Below are 21,815 nucleotides of genomic sequence, written 5' to 3'. Positions count from 1 at the left end.
ATTTATCATAATCCAATATATTCTTATCACCAAGAAACCTTGTCCAAGCTGAATTATTTCCAAGTCATACCAATAGGGAATATATGCCTGCATCTTTGTGCTTTCTGCCAGGGACAGAAGAGGCACGGGCCTCCTTACCAACTTGCTCAGTTCTATAGAGGAGAAATCAATACTAGGAACAAACAGGCTATACTGGAAAGAGGATACTCTACGCAGAAATATTTTAAAAGACCGATTTCCCTGTCGCCAGAAGTTTGTGCATATTATTACAACAAAGAAGTACGTATCAAGTTGATAAAGGTTCAAAGCATACTGCAGGTAGCACACTAGTTTCACATTCAGAATGGAAGAAGAATTGGTGATCTCAGAAGTATTCAGAATTATGCTGGCTCCTTAAAGTGTATTTTATCAGCTTTCTTTCTGTGAAGAAAAGGCTTAAGTGGAGTATTTCTCTCATAGACACTCTTCCCTGAGACAACATCAGAAGCTAGAGTGATAATCACAAGCAGCTCATTGTTTAAATGCTACTAATTCCTACATTGTGCTAAAGAAGTCCAGGAGCAGCAGCATGTTGAACTTACCAGTTCACAAGTCTTAACAGTTTTGATTTTATTCATGAATACGAACAAGGTTAATGGTAGAGAAAAAAGCAAATCCTCATGACAGAAAAAAAATGAGAAAAAGAATTCTAAGTCCTTTTATGCCAAATGGTGGAAGCACAAAGTTATTCAATGTTTTCCGTATCTTAGTACTCCTAGAAAAAGATTACAGCTCAAGCGCTCTGGGCATAAAGTGCACACTCATCCACAACGGAATGGACTTGTGCATAATCACTTCATAAATGAGCAAGTACTCTTCCTTAAAGAACAAGGCAGGATAATAAAATCACCAACAGCAAAATCGCATCAAGCATAGAAATTAATTTTAAAAAGGAAACAAATCTGCTGTATAGTGCTATTTAATACTGGAATCTCCTCTTCAGACATGTCTTCACTCATCCTTTGGCAGCTTGGCTATGCTGAAAGGGCATAAAGCCATCTATCCTTAACCAATACAGATGTATCAGCAAAAGCTCCTAACAGATAGTTACGCTTTGGAAGCTGGTTTTGCTTGGAGGAACACAGAATCTATTGATAATAACAAAGTTCTGTCACTATTAAATGCTTCTACACTAGACGAATCTTACATACCAATATACTGGCAAAGTAATCCTGCATAGACATGACTACTTAAAAGAATCAGCACAAGTTTAATGAAGTCAATACCAAACTGCAGTTTTATGATCATACTGAAGGAAAAAGGATTATATTAAACATGTTTGCATTTCACTTCTGTGTGAAGTTACACAGCAGGTAGCTTTTTAAAAATTAAAACACCATCTGTCCCAAAATACAGATTATACACAGGATACCTGTTATTCCCCAAAAGCTTGAATCAAATGTATACTTTTTTAAAAAAAGTTCTAGTTCCCAACTGACCAGCTACTCAGAAAGCATACAGACATGGCAGAGGGTAATTTTTTCATCCAACACTGATTAAACACTTTAAAAAAATAATAAAATAAATCCTCTCTCTTCTACCTGTGATTTTGCCACTCATTTGTTCTCTCACCTGCAGTTTTCAACATTTCCTAAAAATGGTATCAGAGTACAAAATCCTTTATACAAAGGTCTAAATGCTACACAGGAAGTCTTGAGCACTACCGCAAGACCTATGTCTGTGGAGTCAAGATGTTTTCACAGAAGTTACGTGCACAAAACTAAACTAAAAGCAAAATCACTCATGAGTGACTCTAAAGATAATTTGTATCTCACACGCACACTGGAAGAAAAAGACGCTAACACCTATTCCACACTACAACCTCTGTCACGTTCTTGACATCAAGAATACACCCAATGTTGACCTAGAGAGCCATTTCACAGATTTCTCAAACACACTAAGCGGTGGCAGAAACAACCCTATAAAAATAGTATCTAGAAATGCACCTGACTTCTAGAATATCGACATATTATATCACTTGATAAAAGTTACTAACAATCTAGACAGCACCACTAAAAACAAATAAATGAGGAACATGTATCCAAAATATAAGAAAAGTTGTTTGCTAATTAAAGTAGGAGGTAGTGTATTTTTTATTCCAACTACCAGAAACAGAGAGTCTTAAGTGATCCTGTTTAAGAGGAAATTAGAATGTATGACTCCAGAGAACTAATAAAATTACCCAAATTTAGTATTAGCATAGTATTTGCCCAGGTACTGCACAAAATGTTGAGCTCAAAATTCATAAAGGGAATCCCAAAACTACAATAACATCTCTATCGTTATCTATTTCCCAAACACATGAATATGGAAAAAAAAACCCCAAACCTTAAAAATTGAGCCCTCTCCCCAAGCAATTGAAAAACAAAATGAAACTTCATATCACCACCTTTCCTAAACTCTCAAAAAATAAAGTTTCCAGATAATGGGCCTCTATTCAAATATTTAAAGCAACTGGAGCTGCTAAAACATTTCTAGGAAGCTCCTAAGAACTCGTAGCAGCACTTCACAGTTCAAGGGTTTTCCTTTGGTTTTGGGAAAGATATAAACTTTACTGCTACAATTAATGACTGGACAATAAAATTCAACAGAAACACCACTTCACGTTTGTTTATCCTGTTACCTGTTAAGACCATGTGAAAACATGAATTTTCCTGAAAAATGAGTCTGTCTCATGCAATGGAAATCTCACGCTGACCATCTTAGAAATGTCTGATTACTAAGACAGCTTCCTAACTTGGCTGTGCTGCACCCCAAATTAGAAAAACTTGTTAGAATTCATCCTACAGAGAGAGGACTCCATCTCTAAAAATAAGTTAGTGGTAGCTTAGGAGCAAAAGGTGAAAACTTTAAAAGATTTATAAACACAATAAAGTCCAAGTCAGTAATGTAAATATTATACACACATACTTCGTGCATTGTAGGGGCTACTTTACAAAGCTGAAACAATTATAAGCCAAGTCAGTTGGAAGCATATAAATTGACAATCAGTGAGAGAACGCTTGTGATCAACCATGAAAATATTACATTACATTTCAAACAATGAAATATCCCTAAGTTGGTTTGATACCTCATAGATTCCTAAAGCAGATATATCTGAAACAAAAGAGACATTAACCAGGAATAATAAGCAGCTTCCCAGGCACTCTCACAACCCAGAAGTCCAATGACCTATGTCCAACAGTACTCTAAGTCAGATCCTCTGAACACTGGGGACAGTTTCACAAAATCTTGCAGTAGAATAATCTAAAATATGAGCTTCTTTTTAACCTTTACTGATTAGTAATGGACTGCTGTTCTTCGACACTAAGACATCTATAAAAGTAGACAAAACAAAGCACTTATATTGATGCACTCCTTGCAAAAGATGTAATTTCTTTTTCTCTTCTACCTATTTCTTGCTGTCAGCATTTTGTAGCGCCAATTTTCCAGAATAATTATTCATTATAATAGCAGCGATTCTAACAGGGGTCAATCATTTTTCTACTCATGTCCAACAAAATTTTAACATCGACTTTTTGGGCCAACAAGACAGGACCTCTACTTACTTGTCTGTTTGTTTATCCATAACACTTCCATTTAAAGGTATATCTCAAAATGCCTATTTAAATAAAATACATTTTATACTAGTAGTTAAGTATTTAAAGAAATAAGATACTGAATAAAATATAACGTACTACATATATATCTATGTCTGCATATTTATCTGTCTATATATATAAGTACAATGATTTCTGTAATATAAACCTTACTTTTCTAATTCTTCAGGATCAAACTTCCACCAAGTATCTGGCTCATGGAACTCCACTCTGTATCCCTTTTCTAGAGCCTGCAGCAAGCAAAGAAAAATGTGTGATATGTGTATCATTATTACATAAAATGTAACAAAAAGTTTATAGACCAGTATAATAAACAGATGTAGTTAACTCTGCGGCGGTAGCATGCTGAATTTCACTTACCCCCAACCCACCTTAGCTTTCATTCCAGGCTAAGCAGATTAGACCAAGTCAATCCTTAAATTGGTCTGAACTATTGCCGTACCAATTACTGATCGTATCAATAAGCAGTCTCTCTTTAGAAACTTGAGTAAGGAAAATGTTTCTGGACAAAACAGACGAACTTATCACATCTGAAGGTAAGTTTGAAAAGTTATAACAGATGATATAATCACACAACAAAACCTACCACTTCCACGTATGGCTTCATTTCCCAGGCTTGAGTATTAGTGTTGTCTATTATAACCGGAGATTTTCCCTGCTCCATTGCTTGCTTTGCTGTAGTGAAAAATAGTGCAAATTAATAAACAACTATGTAACTCAAATAAAATGGTAAATGCAAACAAGCTGTTCCAGATGTCTTTTGCACTAATCTAGTCTGACTGAAACACACTATTCTAAGAAAAGGAATAAAAGCACTGAAAGGTAGAGACAGGAATGGAAAGAAGTAGAAGCAAGAAGGTAAGAAAAATTAAGTGAAGGGCACACAAAAAGAGGTGGTGGTGAATTGATGCAAACGGGTAAGTGGGAAGTGTAGAAGTCAAAGCAACACAACAGAACTGCTCAGTCTGTGGCCTGCCGAGTATAGAGATCCTGGCATGAAACCATATCCTGGTTCCAGCTTTACCAGCCCTGCCAGATAACACATAGTGCATTCATAACTGAGACCTGTGGTTAGGTATTGCAGTTTTTCTCCAACAAAATGCTGAGAAATAGGTGATCTTCACAGAAAGACATCGCATATCTGAAATATTTCTGAGATCCATTAAAAAAAAATTACAACCATGCTATCTCTGCTTGAATAATGTTTGAACTCATTGGCTAATTTCTACCAAATCCAAAAGAGGGCAGAAGCTTCAGGAATAATAAGCTGCTTCCGAGTTCTACAAAACAGCAACTGGTAAGAAGGGACATCCAAATTAGCATCTTTATTGATGGAAAGACAGACAGAGCACAGCCATGATGCAATTTGTTTGGCAGGACACTTACGCAGTAGCATGCTTTTAACTTTGGACCAGCAAGACTATACTGCTTCTTACCCAGCAGAAGCATCCTAGAGATTATAGTGCAGAACCGCGATTGGTTGGAGGAGTTTAGGGAACAAAACACCCAAATCTGCTGGCTACCTGAGATTCATCAGCTCCACAGCACAGAAAACATTTTAACGTTACTCTGATGCCTAAAATGGTATCTCTTCATAAGCCCAAGACTGCTTTAGTTTTGATAAATCAGTTAAGCATCTGTCTTATGCCTAAACCTAACTTTGATCTTGAGATCAGGCATTCTTCTAAATCCCTTACACAGTCCAGAAAGCATTCTCAGAGGACTCCTAACTCACATTACTAGGATCTGTCTTTGAAAAAAACAACATTGCACAACAACTTTTTTTGAGCAAATCTAGAGAGCATGATTATGACATTCAGCTTCTACATAATGCTACACAGGAGACTTACCCAAGGAAGAGAAAAACTCAAGTTCTATACCCTTATCAGCTTGATATCCACCTCCATTTTATACAAACCGGGACAGCAGTTAAGCTATTCTTACCAGAAGTTCAGAAGGAACTCCTCCAGAGGAGAGTACCTAGAGAGGGTACTTGAGTATCCCACTTTTGGGACAAATGGGCTACCTTAATTTTCACTGTTTTAACTTCCTTCACCTTTTTATTTTGAAAGCAAGGCCTTTGACATTCTTTTCAGAAAGGGACACAACTTTTACATCTCCAGAAAAGAACTACTTTGTGCATGAATCAGTAAATGAGGTTCTTTTTGCAGCCTGAAACTAAGCCAGATGGAGAAGCAGATTTCCAACTTATGATTATCAGATTCATGAAGAAGGTTCCTCAACTCCTCCTACAACTACTCTAAAGCATATTACAATTGAATGTAAGGCTTTTATAAAATCTATTCCTCAGCTTCTTTGTGCCTCAGTTAATCAGTAAAAACATAACAATAATTCCTTATCTATTTTACAGAAGCATTGTGAAGATGAATTCCATTTAAAAAAAAAAATTAAAAATCAACTGCTCTGATGCTGCACATTGAAGCCAAGAAAAAAATATTTTTTTAGTTAGTTTTAAGCAATATGAGCCGCAAACACATCAAGAATTTCACATTTCAAAATTCTTATAGGAAAAGAGCAAGGATTCAGTCCTTCTTTTAAAAGACACAAAAAGGGTGCAAAAGCAAAAAAAAAAAAAAGCATTATGGTTGCAAAGCAGAACTCTGAACTTTAGGAAACACCCGAATTAAGGCTGGGTGTGTAGTAATTATAGGGCATATGTATTACCATAGTGTCCTTAAATATGCGTTTGTGCACTATTTCCTCCCACATACCCCTATCTCTTTCAGCACGTGATGGACTTATTCTGTAGTTGAATTGGGGGCATGTATCAGATCATCAGCATGACCCAAGCATTCCTCTTTTTTTTTTGAGGTAATTGTGAGATAAATAATGAGTAAGTCAGGATGACTGCAAAGGCAGAAGGATCATCTTTTGGTGAATGTTCTTGAATATCATCCCACCTCTGTCCAAGTGGCCGCTACTTTGCATGATCTTCATTTCCTAGCTGCCCAATTCCAAAGTTACAGGTATCATTTACAGAAGTGATATGAACTCATCTGAATATGAAGACAGTGAAAATTTATTCTGAATATATGAAGTTTAATTACTACTACATACCCTGAAGAAAATATCTAAGTTGCTAAGTTTGGCATCCAAAATAGGAAGATATTTTAGCAACTGTGCCTTAGCTTGCCAATGAAAAATTCAGAATATAACACCACTAGTGCTCACAGGAAAGTTAAGATGATGAACTGGATGAAAGAACTGAAATATCTGAAGCTCGAAATACTAAAATAACACTCATACAAAAAGTTTCTAGAAGAATTAATAGTTAAAATAGTATGCATTAAATGAAAAGCGAGATCCACAATGAGTGTGAGGATTAAAAAAACACATCTGTTGAATACCTGCCCATTTAGTGAACACTGCTCAATCTGTACACTGAATGAAGCAGGGATCTGAAGGAAGAAAAACCCTAAGTTATTGGAGAGAACTAGGGATTTATCTTGATGGAAATCAATCCACACAATGGGAAGAGATTAAATGAACAGGCAGGGAAGTAACTTTGTAGATGGAAGAGAGGAAAAAAGCAAAGATAAAATATGTTCCAACAGAGCACTAAGAATCAATGGAAAAAGCTATAAAAAAATTAAAAATATATTGCCCTGGCTTCATTAACCTGGCACAAATGATCTTTCTGAAACCTGAATCTAGAAAGTAAAAGCAGTAGGCTGACATATTTCGGGATTTTTCCCTCATTTCTGCATTTCAGAAAAGATTCATAAAGGTAGCAAGAGAATAGCCAATTTTGTAATGAAGATAATGGGACCATCATTAATTTACAAAAGCTTGTGAAGAAAGATTGTATTACGGCTACAACCCACTTACGTATTCTACCATTTTGTTTTAACTATGCATCTAAGTCTTAAGTGTGCTGATGTAATACCTTAGATGAAGTTTTGCTTAAAAGTAAAAAAGTTACTAATTAATTAATTTTATTAGTCACTGTCAAAACCAAACCAAACCAAACCAAAACAGAGTTTAAAAAGCAAATAAACCCCAACTCGATCTGTCACATCAACAACATTAAAAACAGCCAAAAGTTCCAGTAGAAGTGGCAGGATGAACTAAAATCGGAGACACTTAGCAAAGCCACAAAAGTGAACTTAAAGGGCCTAAAACCCTGTAAGAGTGACACTGATTTCACAATTAAAGTAGCAGTGGCAAATTAATTCTAGTGTTTCCTAATATTTGTGCAACTGACCTTACAACCTTCACATTAAATGTGTATGTGTTTTAGTATCAAGGCTATGTAATTCACTGTCTTATAAACATTTGAGAGTTTGAAATTCTGTTAATCTAAAATAAATTTATTTTTTTCCCTAATGGGTCTCACTTGTCACTATTTTTTTCTCATACTTTCTATATTATAGATTCACTCCCTCCCCAAAAATGGGGGGAGGGAGGATAATTTTAACAGAATAATTTTCTGCTTTGTGAAGAATGTAAATTTTTGCCTTCTCCATAATTCTCACATGAGGATTATAAAGCTCTAGCTAAATATGTTGCCATACGAATATTAGCAAATATATAAATAACTTATGCAGCTGATATAATCTATATGAAACTTTAACCTAGACCTACTCATCAGACAAGAATCCCAACTATCAAGATTACCATTCCCCTGAAGTTCTCATTTCATGTATTTCAAGGATACACACACAAATGAAACCAAGAGCTTCCGAAATACTTCAAGTCAGAGAGCTCTATCTAGTCAAAGCAGGAGGGAAGAATTGAGTATAACTTCAACCCAAAGCTATTCTGGCAAATGTTTCGCAGTGGGGGTGTTTTATACAACACGCCACAGCTGTTCTTGTTCTTGCTATCAAAAATCACTGAATAACTAAATTACATACTGTTCTGGTTATCAAAAACACTGTGTAACTAAGTGATACAGAACTAGAGAGATCTTGACGTCTAGTCAGAAACAGCCAGAAGCCATTATCAAGTGAGAATTGTTTGGTGGTCTTAGAACTGTGAAGTGCTGAGCCCTCTCATCCATAAACTACTACCTTATCAACTCTTCTGCTCCTTAGGCTCCTACTGCGAAGTTCATTCAAAGTATTTTATTGCTGCACTCCAACCTCAAAAGCGCTCTTTATAATTGATATTCTAACGGTTGCTCTAAAAAATTCCTTCACTGTTCATACAGTGTATCATAAATCTGGATTAGGGGGAGGAGTGGAGGAAAGGGGAGAGTATTTTTTTTTCATTGGTCCTCTGTGTCTTTTGATGCAAAGAAGTAGTCCTGTAGTAGTAGACGGGAAGGAAGCTTCTGCTTGAGACACTGCAGCACAGAGAGTAATCTGCATACACAGGCAATGGAGTTGTTCGGTTTGTCCACTCCTTGGAGCAGACCAAACAGATAACGAGATCCTTAGGAAACTGCTACAGAAAGAACAAGAATCTGTCTGCTACCCTTCTTACCCCAGGTATCTACCAATTATACCCAACCTTTGGACACTGCTAGGTATTAAGAAAGATGACTTATCAAAGCTGTTAATCTACACAAGTGAACTAAAATCTTCCTCAGAAAAACTCTTCCGTAAATTTTGGATGAACCTCAGATCAGGAAAGATATTGGAAAAAAATAGGATACTCTGCTGTTGTCAGCATTAAAAAGGTTAAATTCCACCACCAAGATACTAGTATCAAATGTAACAAATCAGCAGGTCATAGCACAAAGAGGAGAATCTCTATTTTTAACTCTGAACCTTCTATAAGTTCAAAATTGAGTGTGTACATATACATTAATTAAAATATAAAGAATACTTGAAAGATATACTTCTATACACCCTATACTAAAACATATACATACTCCTTTTCATATGGACTGTTAACACACATGCACATTATGTTATACTTCTGTTTTCTAAACATAAGCATAATTTAATAGGATTCCTCTTATGCATTCAAACCTCTCTTCTGATTCCAGTCATGGGCATCACCAAGCTGAGCAGCATTATATGTATATCCATCTTGTTGACGAAAATAATCATCGGTGCTGAATACAATGCCATCACGACTTTGACCAAGCAGAATACTGTTAAACAGAGGAAAACGCAAAAATATTTTAACTTTTATTTTTCAGATTAAAAAAAAAAAGACACAGGAAAAAAATATAGCTAAAATAAATTTAACTGTGCCCTATTTCTGAACTTGTTGCAAACTTCAAACAGGTACACTCATATGTATTACCAGTAATTCTAATCCAAATTAAAGCAATATAGTTGCCTTCTAAGTATAATTCTAAGTACCTTGTAGTAATTTAATGTATTTACTAACATTTTCCATATCAATTCTCATTTGGAATTATCTCTAGAAACCAATCTGATCATGAGGAATCTGGATGCAGCTGAGAAATTAACTGGATTTTAAAATACTTTTTCAGCACCTTAAACTCTCAACATGCCCTCTTCTGGCCTTTGCCCATGCTGCTTGCACATGTAACATGGGTCAAACAGGAACAGCAAAAGAAAACTACTAATGTTTACAGCAATTTCCCTATTTTCAGGAAAAAGTAAAAGAGCACAATAAACTTTCAAGATTGCCCTACTAATGAAAGTCAGGATTACAGAAGAGTGTCCACATTCCTTCAAGATCCTATACTCTTCTATTCCAGTTCTATGTCTTCTCCCCCAGTCCTTGTGACACAGTCTTACTTGCCTCTATTTTCTCATCAACTCTGGCACTCCCTGGATCTGTAAGCCACTGGAATTCATACTCAGAAGAAAGCAATCCTTTTCTCTCTTTTTTTTTTCTGGGTTACTTTTCTGAAGCTTTAGCAGTTGAGCCTATTTAAGAAAAGGCCCCAAAAGGTGATACATTAAAAGTGGCTAAGTATCAATGGAGACCTCCCCTGGTTGAGCAGCAGTAACCTGCTACATGGGTTACCACATCTTGTAGAACTGCAGTTTCAGTCTAATAGATGACAAGAAATTTAAGATAGAATTTTTTCCTATCTCAGCTTCTATCAGGGAATTATGTTGTTTTTCCCTATCATTCATACTTCAGTGCTAACAGGGTGATAGGAAAACCATGCCTTTTACTATCCCTGCATGCATTACTTCAAATCAGGAGAAAACCAATCACTTCTCGAATCACTTAAACCACTTGATTAGAGTGTTTTAGCTTGGTTTCTTAAGGCAATGCCATTCCATGGTGACTTCTGGACATGTAGACCAATTTCAACAAAATTTAACAGAATATTCTCTCAAAAATACTATGACTTTTTATTGGGGGGAAACAAACAAACCAAAGCAAAACAAATTTGTAAACAAATGGATAAAATGCAGAGATTAAAATTAGAATCCATAAAGATAAAAAAAAAGAAAAAGATTACAATGCAAATTTCACATTTACTCAGTATTTTAGGCCTGCCATTTCCAAGCAACGTAAATATTTTACTGGCTAGAAGTTTACTTCATTTGTAGGTTAGAATAAGTTGCATTACATTCTGCTTCTTGCACAGCTATCATTAAAGATTACAGGAGAAATTTAAGTATACTTTAGCAAACAATAGAAGAGACTGTGGGGAAGCCAATGAGGGTAAAAAGGGGAATGCAGAGGGACACAGTTGCGATGTTCACTGTTAACATGTTTATTTTTACTCTGTGTTGTAATATTTTATATTACTGATAATATGTTTATTAATTACAGAAGTTATTGTAATGGGTGATGTAGGAATGCTACAAAAATCCATTAAGCTTTTCTAGAATTCTGTAATTGCATTGTCATGAAATGCCACAGTCAAACCTTCTAGAAGCATCACAGAGCTGACTTTTGGATTTAACTAAAATTCATCCTATATGTTGCCCAGGCACGCCAACAAATGAGAGTGAGTCAGAGAAACTGATTATAGCAAAGTTACATACAGGGCATAATTAACTGCTGGTTGATCAATAACATCAGAATCTCTGTCAAATCAAATCCACATTAATCCATCCTAATGAGCAATCCCCATTCTGCCAAATGTAAACTTTATTTTCACAAAGTCCTTGGAAATTGGGGTTTAAAGGAAAACCTTGTAAAACTGAGACAATAGTACAATCCTGTTTAAAGTCTGATCTACAGAATAAGTGTGATTACAAAACCTCCTTGACTATTTTTTTTTCTATAGCATATTTAAATTTGAAAATAGAAAACAGCCAGTTAGGGCCACAGGGCATTTATAGCCCATTGCAACACTCAGATATCACTGTCCTATGGAAATTTAGACAACTATTCCGTCTCAGAAATAGGCAATGTACCCAAAGGCTACAAAACCCAAACTGCACTAGCAGTATGTGGGATGCACCACTGCTGAGGTGGCAGGAACAGAAAAGAACTGGCCAAATAATGTAGAGGAACAAATGTATGTTAGTTCTACGTTACCAAGCTTTCCTATATATATCTGCAGGAAGAGGTACTTAAGTTTAATTCCTACACAAGGAATTTGCTATGTTTTGCCACCTGTCACCAACAACAGACCTGTTATGGATCATAGTTTAAAGACTGGGACACTGTGTTACGTATTAACTTACATTCCTACACATTTATTGTCCCACAACTATGTTGTTGGTTATTTTTACTTTTAAAATACAGAGATCTGTAACAACAAATTTCAGATTACTGAGGACCACAAGAAACTACCAATGATGCAACTGTCAAGTAACATGATCAAAGCTGCATACAAGCTGTTTTCTCCTTCTTGCGCTTTCTCCCTTTTCCGGAGTATTAAGGTTACCTCAGGATAAATAGCAATGCTATTTCCGAAAGCAGAGCATGAGACACCAGGAGTACAGCCACTTTTTTTGGACATTGTTCAATAATTATTTTTGTTAGAGCCTATGTCTTTTAGTAGGATGTGTATTACTCTGGTTTAGGAGAACACAGGATTCAAAGCCTGTATTTGTTCTAAGTAGATAAAATGGCACCACTAAATCATACACCACGCACAATAGCATTTTTTCATATCTATTCCTCTTTTATATAAAATATTTAACAGGAATTTATATTCATTAAGTTACTTGGCCATGATTTCAACATGGCCCAATTTTCTTATTTACAGTATGCTACATTTGCCAAATAATAATGCTAGAAAAACTGGATCCATCTTCCACACTCACTTTTTGTGTGCTGAATGTATATACACACATCTCAGCATAAGGACCATCTGCCTTAATAAAAGAGATAGCAAATAATAACTGGGATTCTTCTGCTAGCTGAGTAGACAGACACATCCCTACAGCTCCTAGTAGCCTGACTATCAGGTTTCTGTAGGAATATATATGAGCTGATGAATCAACACTAACGGCACTAATGGGGTATTCATTTCTATTTTTATTTCTAGGAACTGACTCTGCTCAGTGTTCTGAAGAATAATTCAGTTACTCAAATTCTTCTGTTGTATCTTCCAAACATCATTAGTTGTAGCAACAAAGAAACACAATGACAAGGGTTCGGGAACCTTGCAAACGCATAAACAAAGTTTATTCTTGAAATATTTTGTTATTATTCCTTGAAGTTCAGAATACACAACAATTTATTTATGAACCTATATAACTGATGTAACAGATTTAATACAGTAAACTATGTTTGTAAGAATACTCCTAAAACTACAGAATTTGGGAAGGCAAAGTGACTACCAGAGAGGCCAGAGTAACAGAACCCTTACCCTATACACAACACACAAGCTATCACAAAGTAATGCGTTTATGAACTGAAACTTCAATTATTACAGCAATGATCGTAGCCTGTTTCTAAACTGTGAAATTAAATCATAAAACATAACATTTTAAAAGCCTGACCATTACCTCTTTCAGAATTCATAGTATTTAAACTTGTAAAATTTAAAACACAAACATACTTGTTGATGTCATATGGAATAATTCACATATTTCTAACACGTATTTGAAAATAAAATTTATCCCAGGCTCATGAACTTGGAAACAGAAAGAACAAAAAGTACATCTGTGCAAAGAAAGCATCATTACTATCTAAACCCACAACGAGATGATATTCCACTTTTGAGAGATGGAGAAAGAAAAGAAGTAAGATAAATACATTTCTAGTAAGAGAGTCAAATTACAGATCAGTCAGCATCAACATGTGCACATGCCTGAAATGAGTAGCGGTACTATCCAACTGCTGTAATCCAGCTTTTTCACCCTAAACCTTCCCTGCAATTGAACACCCAGCTTTGAACACAGTAGGACAGTGAAATTAAAGCAGATATAAAAATTAAAGCAGCTCACCTACTTTTTCCAGACATGCTATCTGATCTAATAGAAGATATTAGCTCGTCATATAAAACTCATCTTGAAACCAAAATGCTCATTTTAACTAGTCAGCAAACATTTTTTTTCCAGTGCAAGCATGCACACACACAAATCCTGCCTTAATTTTTCTTCAAAACTAAAATGGTCCCCTAACCTGCATCCTGGTTAGCCTACTTTGATAGAAGATTCTATAATAAAGAAGATATCTTAGAATCTAATAATTCACCTATTTAAAATAGCTAACATACCACAGATGAGGAAAAAACCAAACAATAACTAAATATAATTTTAAAATCTGTAGTATTACTAAGCTATGTAAATGCTACTTTAAAAGCATTGCTTGTAACACTGTTTAAAGAAGTACATAATTAGAAACAACAGCACACAACTGTTTCTACATTCAGCTATAAATACTAACTCTAACTCTTCCATTCAGAAGATCGAGCTCTCAGGAAGAATGGCCCCAGATAAAGATGACTGTCTTTATATACTCCTGACAATGGATTTAATACAAAATGTACTTCTTAAATGACACCAATATTTGTTCTTTCAACCTTGTTAAGCTCCTTTTTATTAAAATTCACGTTCAGATATTTATGGAGGAATGGAAAATTGCAATTGCTGCCAAGTTCAGTAGTAAAATATCCTAAAAATCCAAGTCTGTTTTCTTGTAACTTTTTCCAGCATTATAAGATCACATTATCATCTACTTCTAATTGTAGCAGACTTCTGTTACTTGGACTAGATATCATTGCTGGGTATCTGTCTGGCCAAATTGTTTTAGAAAATTTCTAACTAAATGGTCAATCACTTCCAAAACCAAGGAAGAAGTACAGCATTTTTACCATGTTTCGTTATTCCAAGCTTTTCTCTGAGAAGCTTTGGATTGAAGAAGTAAAATATGACAAAGTACATGCATTTGTTTTCCTGCAAAAATTTTTTGTAAATCTGACCAAGCTGTAGGACTTTAAAATGTCATGTGCACAGAAAATGATAATGACAAGTACTCATTTTTGTACAAAGTAGAGCAGAAAATGCAAAGATTCTCACGATAGTAAGCCCGCTCCTGAACAGAGCATTCTTGTAGTGGCAGGAAGCTGATTCAGTAGCAATACTGCATTGTAAGAACGCATTTCTCCCAACACAATCTTAAGAATGGCAAGAGAAGGAACAAAATAGGCCTAAAATAGGAAGGACATGGGAAGCATAGTGGTACAAACACTGGAACAAGCAACTTGGGACTGGCAGCAGAGCTAGGAAATGGGGACAAAGCGAAGCGCAAGGAAGAAATTGGTACAGTGAAGCTGGGAATGAGTTAATACCACCAGCTGAAACAGGGACAAGATAAATCTGGGAAGAAAGTGGGGGGAGAAGGAGGAACTGAGAAATCAGCTTGGAATTTAGGAGCAGATTTAAAGCTAGTAAGCACAGACCAAAAGCCATGGTTGGATAGCAATTGGAAAACAAAACTGGAAATAGATGGAGAGATAGGAACTTGAATGAGCATCAGGAGGCTGGGATTGTCTCAGTTAGGTGAATGCAGGAAATAAATTGAGGTGATGAGGGGAGCTCCCCAATGACCAGGAAACTGCTAATGTAATGCTCATCTTTAAGGCAAGCAAAGACAAGGACCCAAGGAACTAAAGGCTGCTCAACCTCACCTAACCTCAGTTCCTGGAAAGACAATGGTGTACCTCCTCTCAGAATCTATTTCCGAACATGTGAAGGAAATGAAGGTAATCAGGAAGAGTCAATGTGGATTTTGCAACAGACAAATCATTCTTTACTGACCAGAATGCACTCTCTGATGAAACAACTGCCTTTGTGGATGATGACAGAGTGATGAATGTAGCATACTTTGAAATTATCAAGGCTTCTGACATCACGTCCCAGTCAGTAACAAGCAGAGTACAGCAAGGGATGATAGCAGGACCAATTTTTCAGTATCTTCATCGTTAACCTGGATAATAAGGCAGAGAACTTGCGGATGACACCAAACTAGTAGCGATGCCTGACATAATGAACAGTAGGGCTTCTATCCAGAAGGACACTGAGAAACTTGAGCACCGGGCTAAGCAAAACATCATGAAGCTCAACAAGGAAAAGTGCAAAATTCTGCAACTGGTGAAAAAGAAACCTAAGTATCAGTACAGGATGGAAAGCGACTGGTTGAGCAGCTCTGCTGAAAAGGATCTGAGGATTACAGTGGACATCAAACTAGAGATCAGCAAATGGTGTGCTCTCATGAAAAGAAGTGCAAACCACATGCTGGGCTTTATTAGAGAAAATGCAGCCAGTAGATCAATGGAAGGTATCATCCACACTCTACCTGGCTCTTGTGCGGTCAGTTCTGAAATACTGTGTCCAGCTTAGGGCTTCCCAGTTCAAAGGACATGCTGACAACCATGAAAGGGTTGAACAGATGGCTACCAAGATGGCTAAGGGCATATGACCTATGAGGAGAGGTTAATAGCAGCTGGGCTTGTTTAGCCTGGCAATGAAGACAGTAAAAGGCCATCTGATATCAGCCTATTACAGTGACTAAGCCTATCCGCTTACCTGAAGGGAAACTGCAAAGATGATGAGCCAGATTCTACCAGGTAACAGCACATGGTATAACACAGGAGAACACAGACAAATTATGGCTTGGGAACCTCAGTTTGGAGATTAGGAAGAACTTCTTTACTACAAGGGTAGTACTGCACCAGAATAGTTTGGAGAGACTGTGGAATCTCTGTACTTGTAGCTTTTTCAAGACAAAGACACAGCTAATCTGATCCAACAATGGTCACAGACCTGCTCCAAGCAGAACGACAGACTAGTTGACCTCCAGAAGCCTCTTCCAAAAAACATGCCTGTGATTCCAAGCAGTTGACATGGAAGAGTCAAAACAAGACACAGACTTCAGTGGAAGATTCAGGACAGACATGGGCCAAGTTTGGGAGCAGGAGGAAAAGTGCCTGTACTTACAAACTCTCACTTCGCACAAAACGCAGATAGGAATTCAAGACTCCTGGGTCTCACTACTGCTCTGCTGTCATTTCATGCTTGCAAGATGCACCTCATTCCCTTCTAGTGCTGATCCGCACAGATGATGTCAATTTTCTGCTTTTCCTTCACAGTCGTTTTGCTAGCACAAGTTGCAGAAGTTTGTCTGCAGGTGCTAAAGATGCCAAGCCTGCAAAGATACCTGTGGGTACTAATATGACATCAGGAGACTGTATTTGCTGTCCTAGTCTACACTGCAGAAGTCTATGATGTTACACACACAAACACAGCCAACTTATATTAATAATGACTTAATTAATAATACATATATTTTCCTCATAGGCAGACATTAATTCTGGGTTCCCTCTCGCCACCAGGTACCTGAGACCTTCAGACATGATTTAATGGGAATTAACAATTGCAACCAAGCTTTGAACATATGAAACTGCATATAATTGAATACACTGAAAAACAAGTCCTAAGCAGTTCAAATTCTGCACCCAAATTTGGTTGACTATTCTTGACCTTGATCTCATAGTGCCCACTTTCCCATCTATTAAATGAAATTAGTAATTGATCTCACTAGCAAGAGATGAAAAAAGCAAGAATATGTGTTCACAAAAACCTGAAGATATTTAGAATCTTTCAAATAACAACATATTTGGAGAAAGATTCAAAGACAATTCAGCACACAAAACATGGAAAACAAAATATTCTATTCTATTAGGTATCTTCACATTAAGTATTATCCAATTCCTGCACTGAATGAGGCAGCATTTTTTCCACAGGGTTTTTTATTTCTAATCTTCTGTGTTGCTTTCATATATTAAAGAAATTATTGTAATAATACCCACACAGGCTCATGCAGCTTCAGAAATGCAGGTTTGCAAAACAGAGCACTCAGTAACTAGACAATGTTATAGTTAAAATTATACAAATATGTAAGCTAGAGATTTCTAATAGGTATTTTCCTATGATATGGAGATCATAGTCTCCTAAATATCAGGGAAAAAAAACCAAGCAGCAAGGTCATGCCTTTATACATAAAACAAAGAACATGATCACCGTACCTATTTAATAGACTCTTAGCATACAACAGAAGATAACCACAGAAGACATCCAATTTGTGATGTACAGTTTGTGGATGAAGCTCAATCAGTAAGTACTGATATAGTAACAACTTTTTTTTTTTTGTATGCAAGAGAAACCTATTTTCACTTAACACAGATAATGTCTGTGCTCCATGTCGACTTACGTGCTTTTTAAACTAGGCCAAAAAAAAAACAAAGGTGAAAATCCAAGTTGGAGGTGCTACTTGCTTTTAACCTCTCAGACTTCAACAAATATATTTTTAACGGAAAATAATACTTTTCTTGTGTGTCGTTCACAAATAAACAGAGAAGTTGACAGACCATAGTATGAAAAAAAGGGAATGAGATTATGCTCAGTTTCATAAACACACTGAAAACAAATTAAGTATTTTCAGAGTAGCAAAATTCTTCTAATGGTCTTTGAAGATTTTTGCAAAGGCATAAAAAAGTACTTCTGGTTCAGTCAAATTAATGCTGCTAGATTTGACAGAAGATTTTTTTTAAATGAAGGAATTTAAGAATAAAAAAAAAAAAGAGGCAGACCATCCCATACTAGTACACCTGAAAGTTTCAGAATAAGAGATTATGCAATTTAATAGATACAGTACATTTTAAATTTAACATAAAACAGCTCCTGTTCATCAAAACTCTAAAGGAGACAAAAAACCCTCTTTTTTTTTATATTTACTGTCATATGTTCTCATTAAGTAAAAATTACTGCATTTTAATAGCTTAATTTACAAATACCAAAGTTTGCCAAGTGCTTAGAGATATTATTTTTTTTTAATTCTTAAAAATTTTTATTTGAATAAGCTTCCCAAGCTTTAAATCTTTACTTACCGAGAAAGTGTTGATTTCCCTGAACCAGGTAGGCCTCTTAAGATTAGGAGCAATTTCTGTGAACAACCGAACCTTTCTCCAGGTAACTGCAAGGAAGAAAAGCTGTGCATTCCTTCTGTATTGTCAGCTTTTGGATCCTTCCAACACTCTTCTCTGGTTTCACAGAAACCATTATTTTGGAGTCCATTCTGGTCATTATTTCGGAGTCCGTTCTGGTCATTATTTCCATTTCTGAAGACCTGAGTAGCATGGATATCAATATGACCAGCATAGTTGGTACTTTGATCAAGCAATGGACCATGGCTGTTGATATCGGTATTTCCATGGTAACCATGATAATTTTTGTAAGAAAGTTCACCATTCTGAGAAGGGAGAGCATTTGTTTTTTGTGGTGGGGAATTAAGTATCTGAAAATGCGATTGATAGTTGAATCTAGGAGGAAGAGGTCCCTGAGGTACTATGAAAGACTCTGTTAACTGCCAAGCAGGTCTGAATTCAGGCACTGAGTAGTTCCAATATTTAGAATCTACTTGTCCATTAAAGGTATTTTCAGTTTTCCAGCCACTTGTTTCTACAACAAACTGCTGCTCATTGCTTGTTTTCTGACTGTTCTGTTCCCCAAAGAAACACTGTCCATTCTCATAAAATGGTTGTGGGCTGCCCAACAATACATGTTGATAATCCTCTTGTGACGTTTGACTACAGTTATATGGAGAGTATTGTTCCTGAGAAGTTTCAGTTTCTTTTTCCTGAAAATTAGTATCTAAATTTTCATTTTCCAGCTGGTGAATTTCTTTATAGAACTGGTCTAGTTCATCATCTATTTCTGGTACAGCAGAAGAAATAGTCTGCATCTTCTTTGCCTCCTTTCTTTTAGCTCCGTTTTCATCCAATTCATTCTGATCTCCCTCGCTGCTTTTACGTTCATTGCAACTGCCAGATTTGTCCTGTTTGTTACTTTCGGCAGGCTTGTAAATCGGTCCGATAAATTCTTTGCTTGTAAAAAACTCTTCATCTGATGCATTTCTATTTACTGAGAATGATGTACTGCTATTTCTAATATTATCTTCACCAGCACTGTTTGTAATAAAAGGGCCTTTCTTTTCTTCAACTTCAGTGTCATTTATTGATGCAAATGGAAGATTTACATTCTGCACAGTTTCTGAATCAATTGGCTGACTAAGCACTAGATTATATTCAGGGAGCTCTTCACTCAGTGTTCCCAAGATACCAGTAGGTATTTTCTCTTGCTTCTGCATTTCATGTTGCCCTTGGTTATCTGAGGCAAACGCTGGTATCAAATCATTTGATGTTCTCTCAGTGTCCACTTCCTCTCGAATACCTTGGTTATCATCATCAGAGAGCTTCTCGTAAGCCCCTTCTGTTGACTTCATTTTTTTAGAACATGGTTCAATTGTGATTTCATCCTGACACTCCAAGAGCCTTACTCTACTTTCAGCATGAAGCATCTTAGAAAAAAATTAATACATTATTATAAAAAAGCAGAAGTTATTCAGGCCTATGCTATGCATCCTCAGACCCTCCACAGTCACAACTAAAATGTACCCAACCAGAAGAAAAGCAGACATCACCTACTGGAAGTCTTGTTTAAACAAAATTGCTGCATTATTGCACATCTTTAGCAAAGAAATACATTAGTGCTGTACCAGTCTAGCAGTCACACTTTATGATATATCTTAAATAATTTACAAATCATGCTTTTTAAATGTGAATATTTGAAAAATTAATTATATCAACAACCTCTGTTCTTTATTGACCTATGTTAATCTGCCAAGTGTTACAAATCTTTTACAGCATAAACATGTGCCAATTTCCAATGCACAAACTGATGCCTGGCACCACTACTAATATGACCAACAAAAATGCAAATACTTCAATCACAAGGATTATTTTCTGTGGCATGAACTGAACTCAACTAATTCATTTAACTCCAATCAAACAGATGCTGGATGGCATTTATAATTTGGTACTAGTCAAATAAGACTTAAAATTAAATCTGCAATCTGTTATTATGTTTCTGGTTTTGGAACAACTAGAGACCTTTGTTAGGGACCAAGACCACTTGGTTGCATGTTTTCTAAAAATAATCACAAAAAAGCAATCCCTGCCCCAAACAGATTGCCATCTAAGAATGAGCCAATAAGTTCCAGAAAGATTCAGAGATGAGAGCAATTAAAAACAAAGCAAGATGGCACTGACCACCATGACATGCAGTCATGCCATTATCCATCTAACTATTAGTTAGAACTACTTGGATTTTCCTTCGTATTCCAGAATAGAGGTCTAGATAGAATGCAATAAAAATAAATAGTCATTATAAATCAAATGTCAAGCAGTTTATTCAGCAAACCCCTCCCGCCAAACAAAAGCAGTACCAAACAAGAAAGAATTTTTCCTACTAGAGGGTTTATTCTACTCCTTTCTGTGAACATTTCAACTTTCTAGGAGTAAATATTAATAAAATGTCATATGCTCTTCATTCTGGACAAGAAATTAAGTTTTTTTCTTTATCTGAAAAGGATCTGTACGTAGTATTAAGGGAAGATTTGTAAGTAACGTTTATCATCTCACGTTCACTTGCAAAACTGACAAGAAAAGGTGTTACTCTGGGTGCTTTCTCATCTACTATCCAAAGGAAGAGAATTCTGCCATCCTCAGTCTCCAAATGTCTAAATCAAGAAGATTTTACTGTTTACATTTGACTTTACTACTTGGAAGACAGCACTGATGTCAGAAGGGGGAGAAACATGGACATGCAACTACCCCTCTTCCTTAGAATTGGTGGAACAATGTTGTGGGTACTATGGTCTCTCCTCCTCTCAAGATGTACATGTTTTATGCATACCTCCAGCTTTTGAGTTCCTCTTTTGTGTAAATTAGAGAGAATGACATCATATGAATCAAGGACTCTATCCTCCATCTATACAAAAATGTTACTCTACCTTCACTCAAAACCA

General features: G+C 36.1%; 1 protein-coding gene across 1 annotated transcript in view; it reads right to left on the bottom strand.

Moving 5' to 3' along the window:
- The window catches only part of N4BP2L2 (NEDD4 binding protein 2-like 2), a 48,073-nt gene extending 27,767 nt beyond the window's left edge, over positions 1-20,306 (bottom strand). The window contains exons 1-4 of the mRNA XM_009327731.1: positions 18,838-20,306; positions 9,578-9,702; positions 4,225-4,313; positions 3,792-3,868 (exon numbers count right to left, since the gene is read on the bottom strand). Coding sequence (XP_009326006.1) covers positions 3,792-3,868; positions 4,225-4,313; positions 9,578-9,702; positions 18,838-20,306 — 1,760 coding nt within the window. The remainder of the gene's footprint in view (positions 1-3,791; positions 3,869-4,224; positions 4,314-9,577; positions 9,703-18,837) is intronic.
- Positions 20,307-21,815: the final 1,509 nt, after the last annotated feature.

Source organism: Pygoscelis adeliae, unplaced genomic scaffold, assembly GCF_000699105.1.
Source record: "Pygoscelis adeliae isolate BGI_AS28 unplaced genomic scaffold, ASM69910v1 Scaffold14, whole genome shotgun sequence".
NCBI classification, from domain to species: Eukaryota; Metazoa; Chordata; class Aves; order Sphenisciformes; family Spheniscidae; genus Pygoscelis; species Pygoscelis adeliae.
Note: the sequence above shows the minus strand (reverse complement) of the source record. Positions and strands in the feature narration are given on the sequence as shown.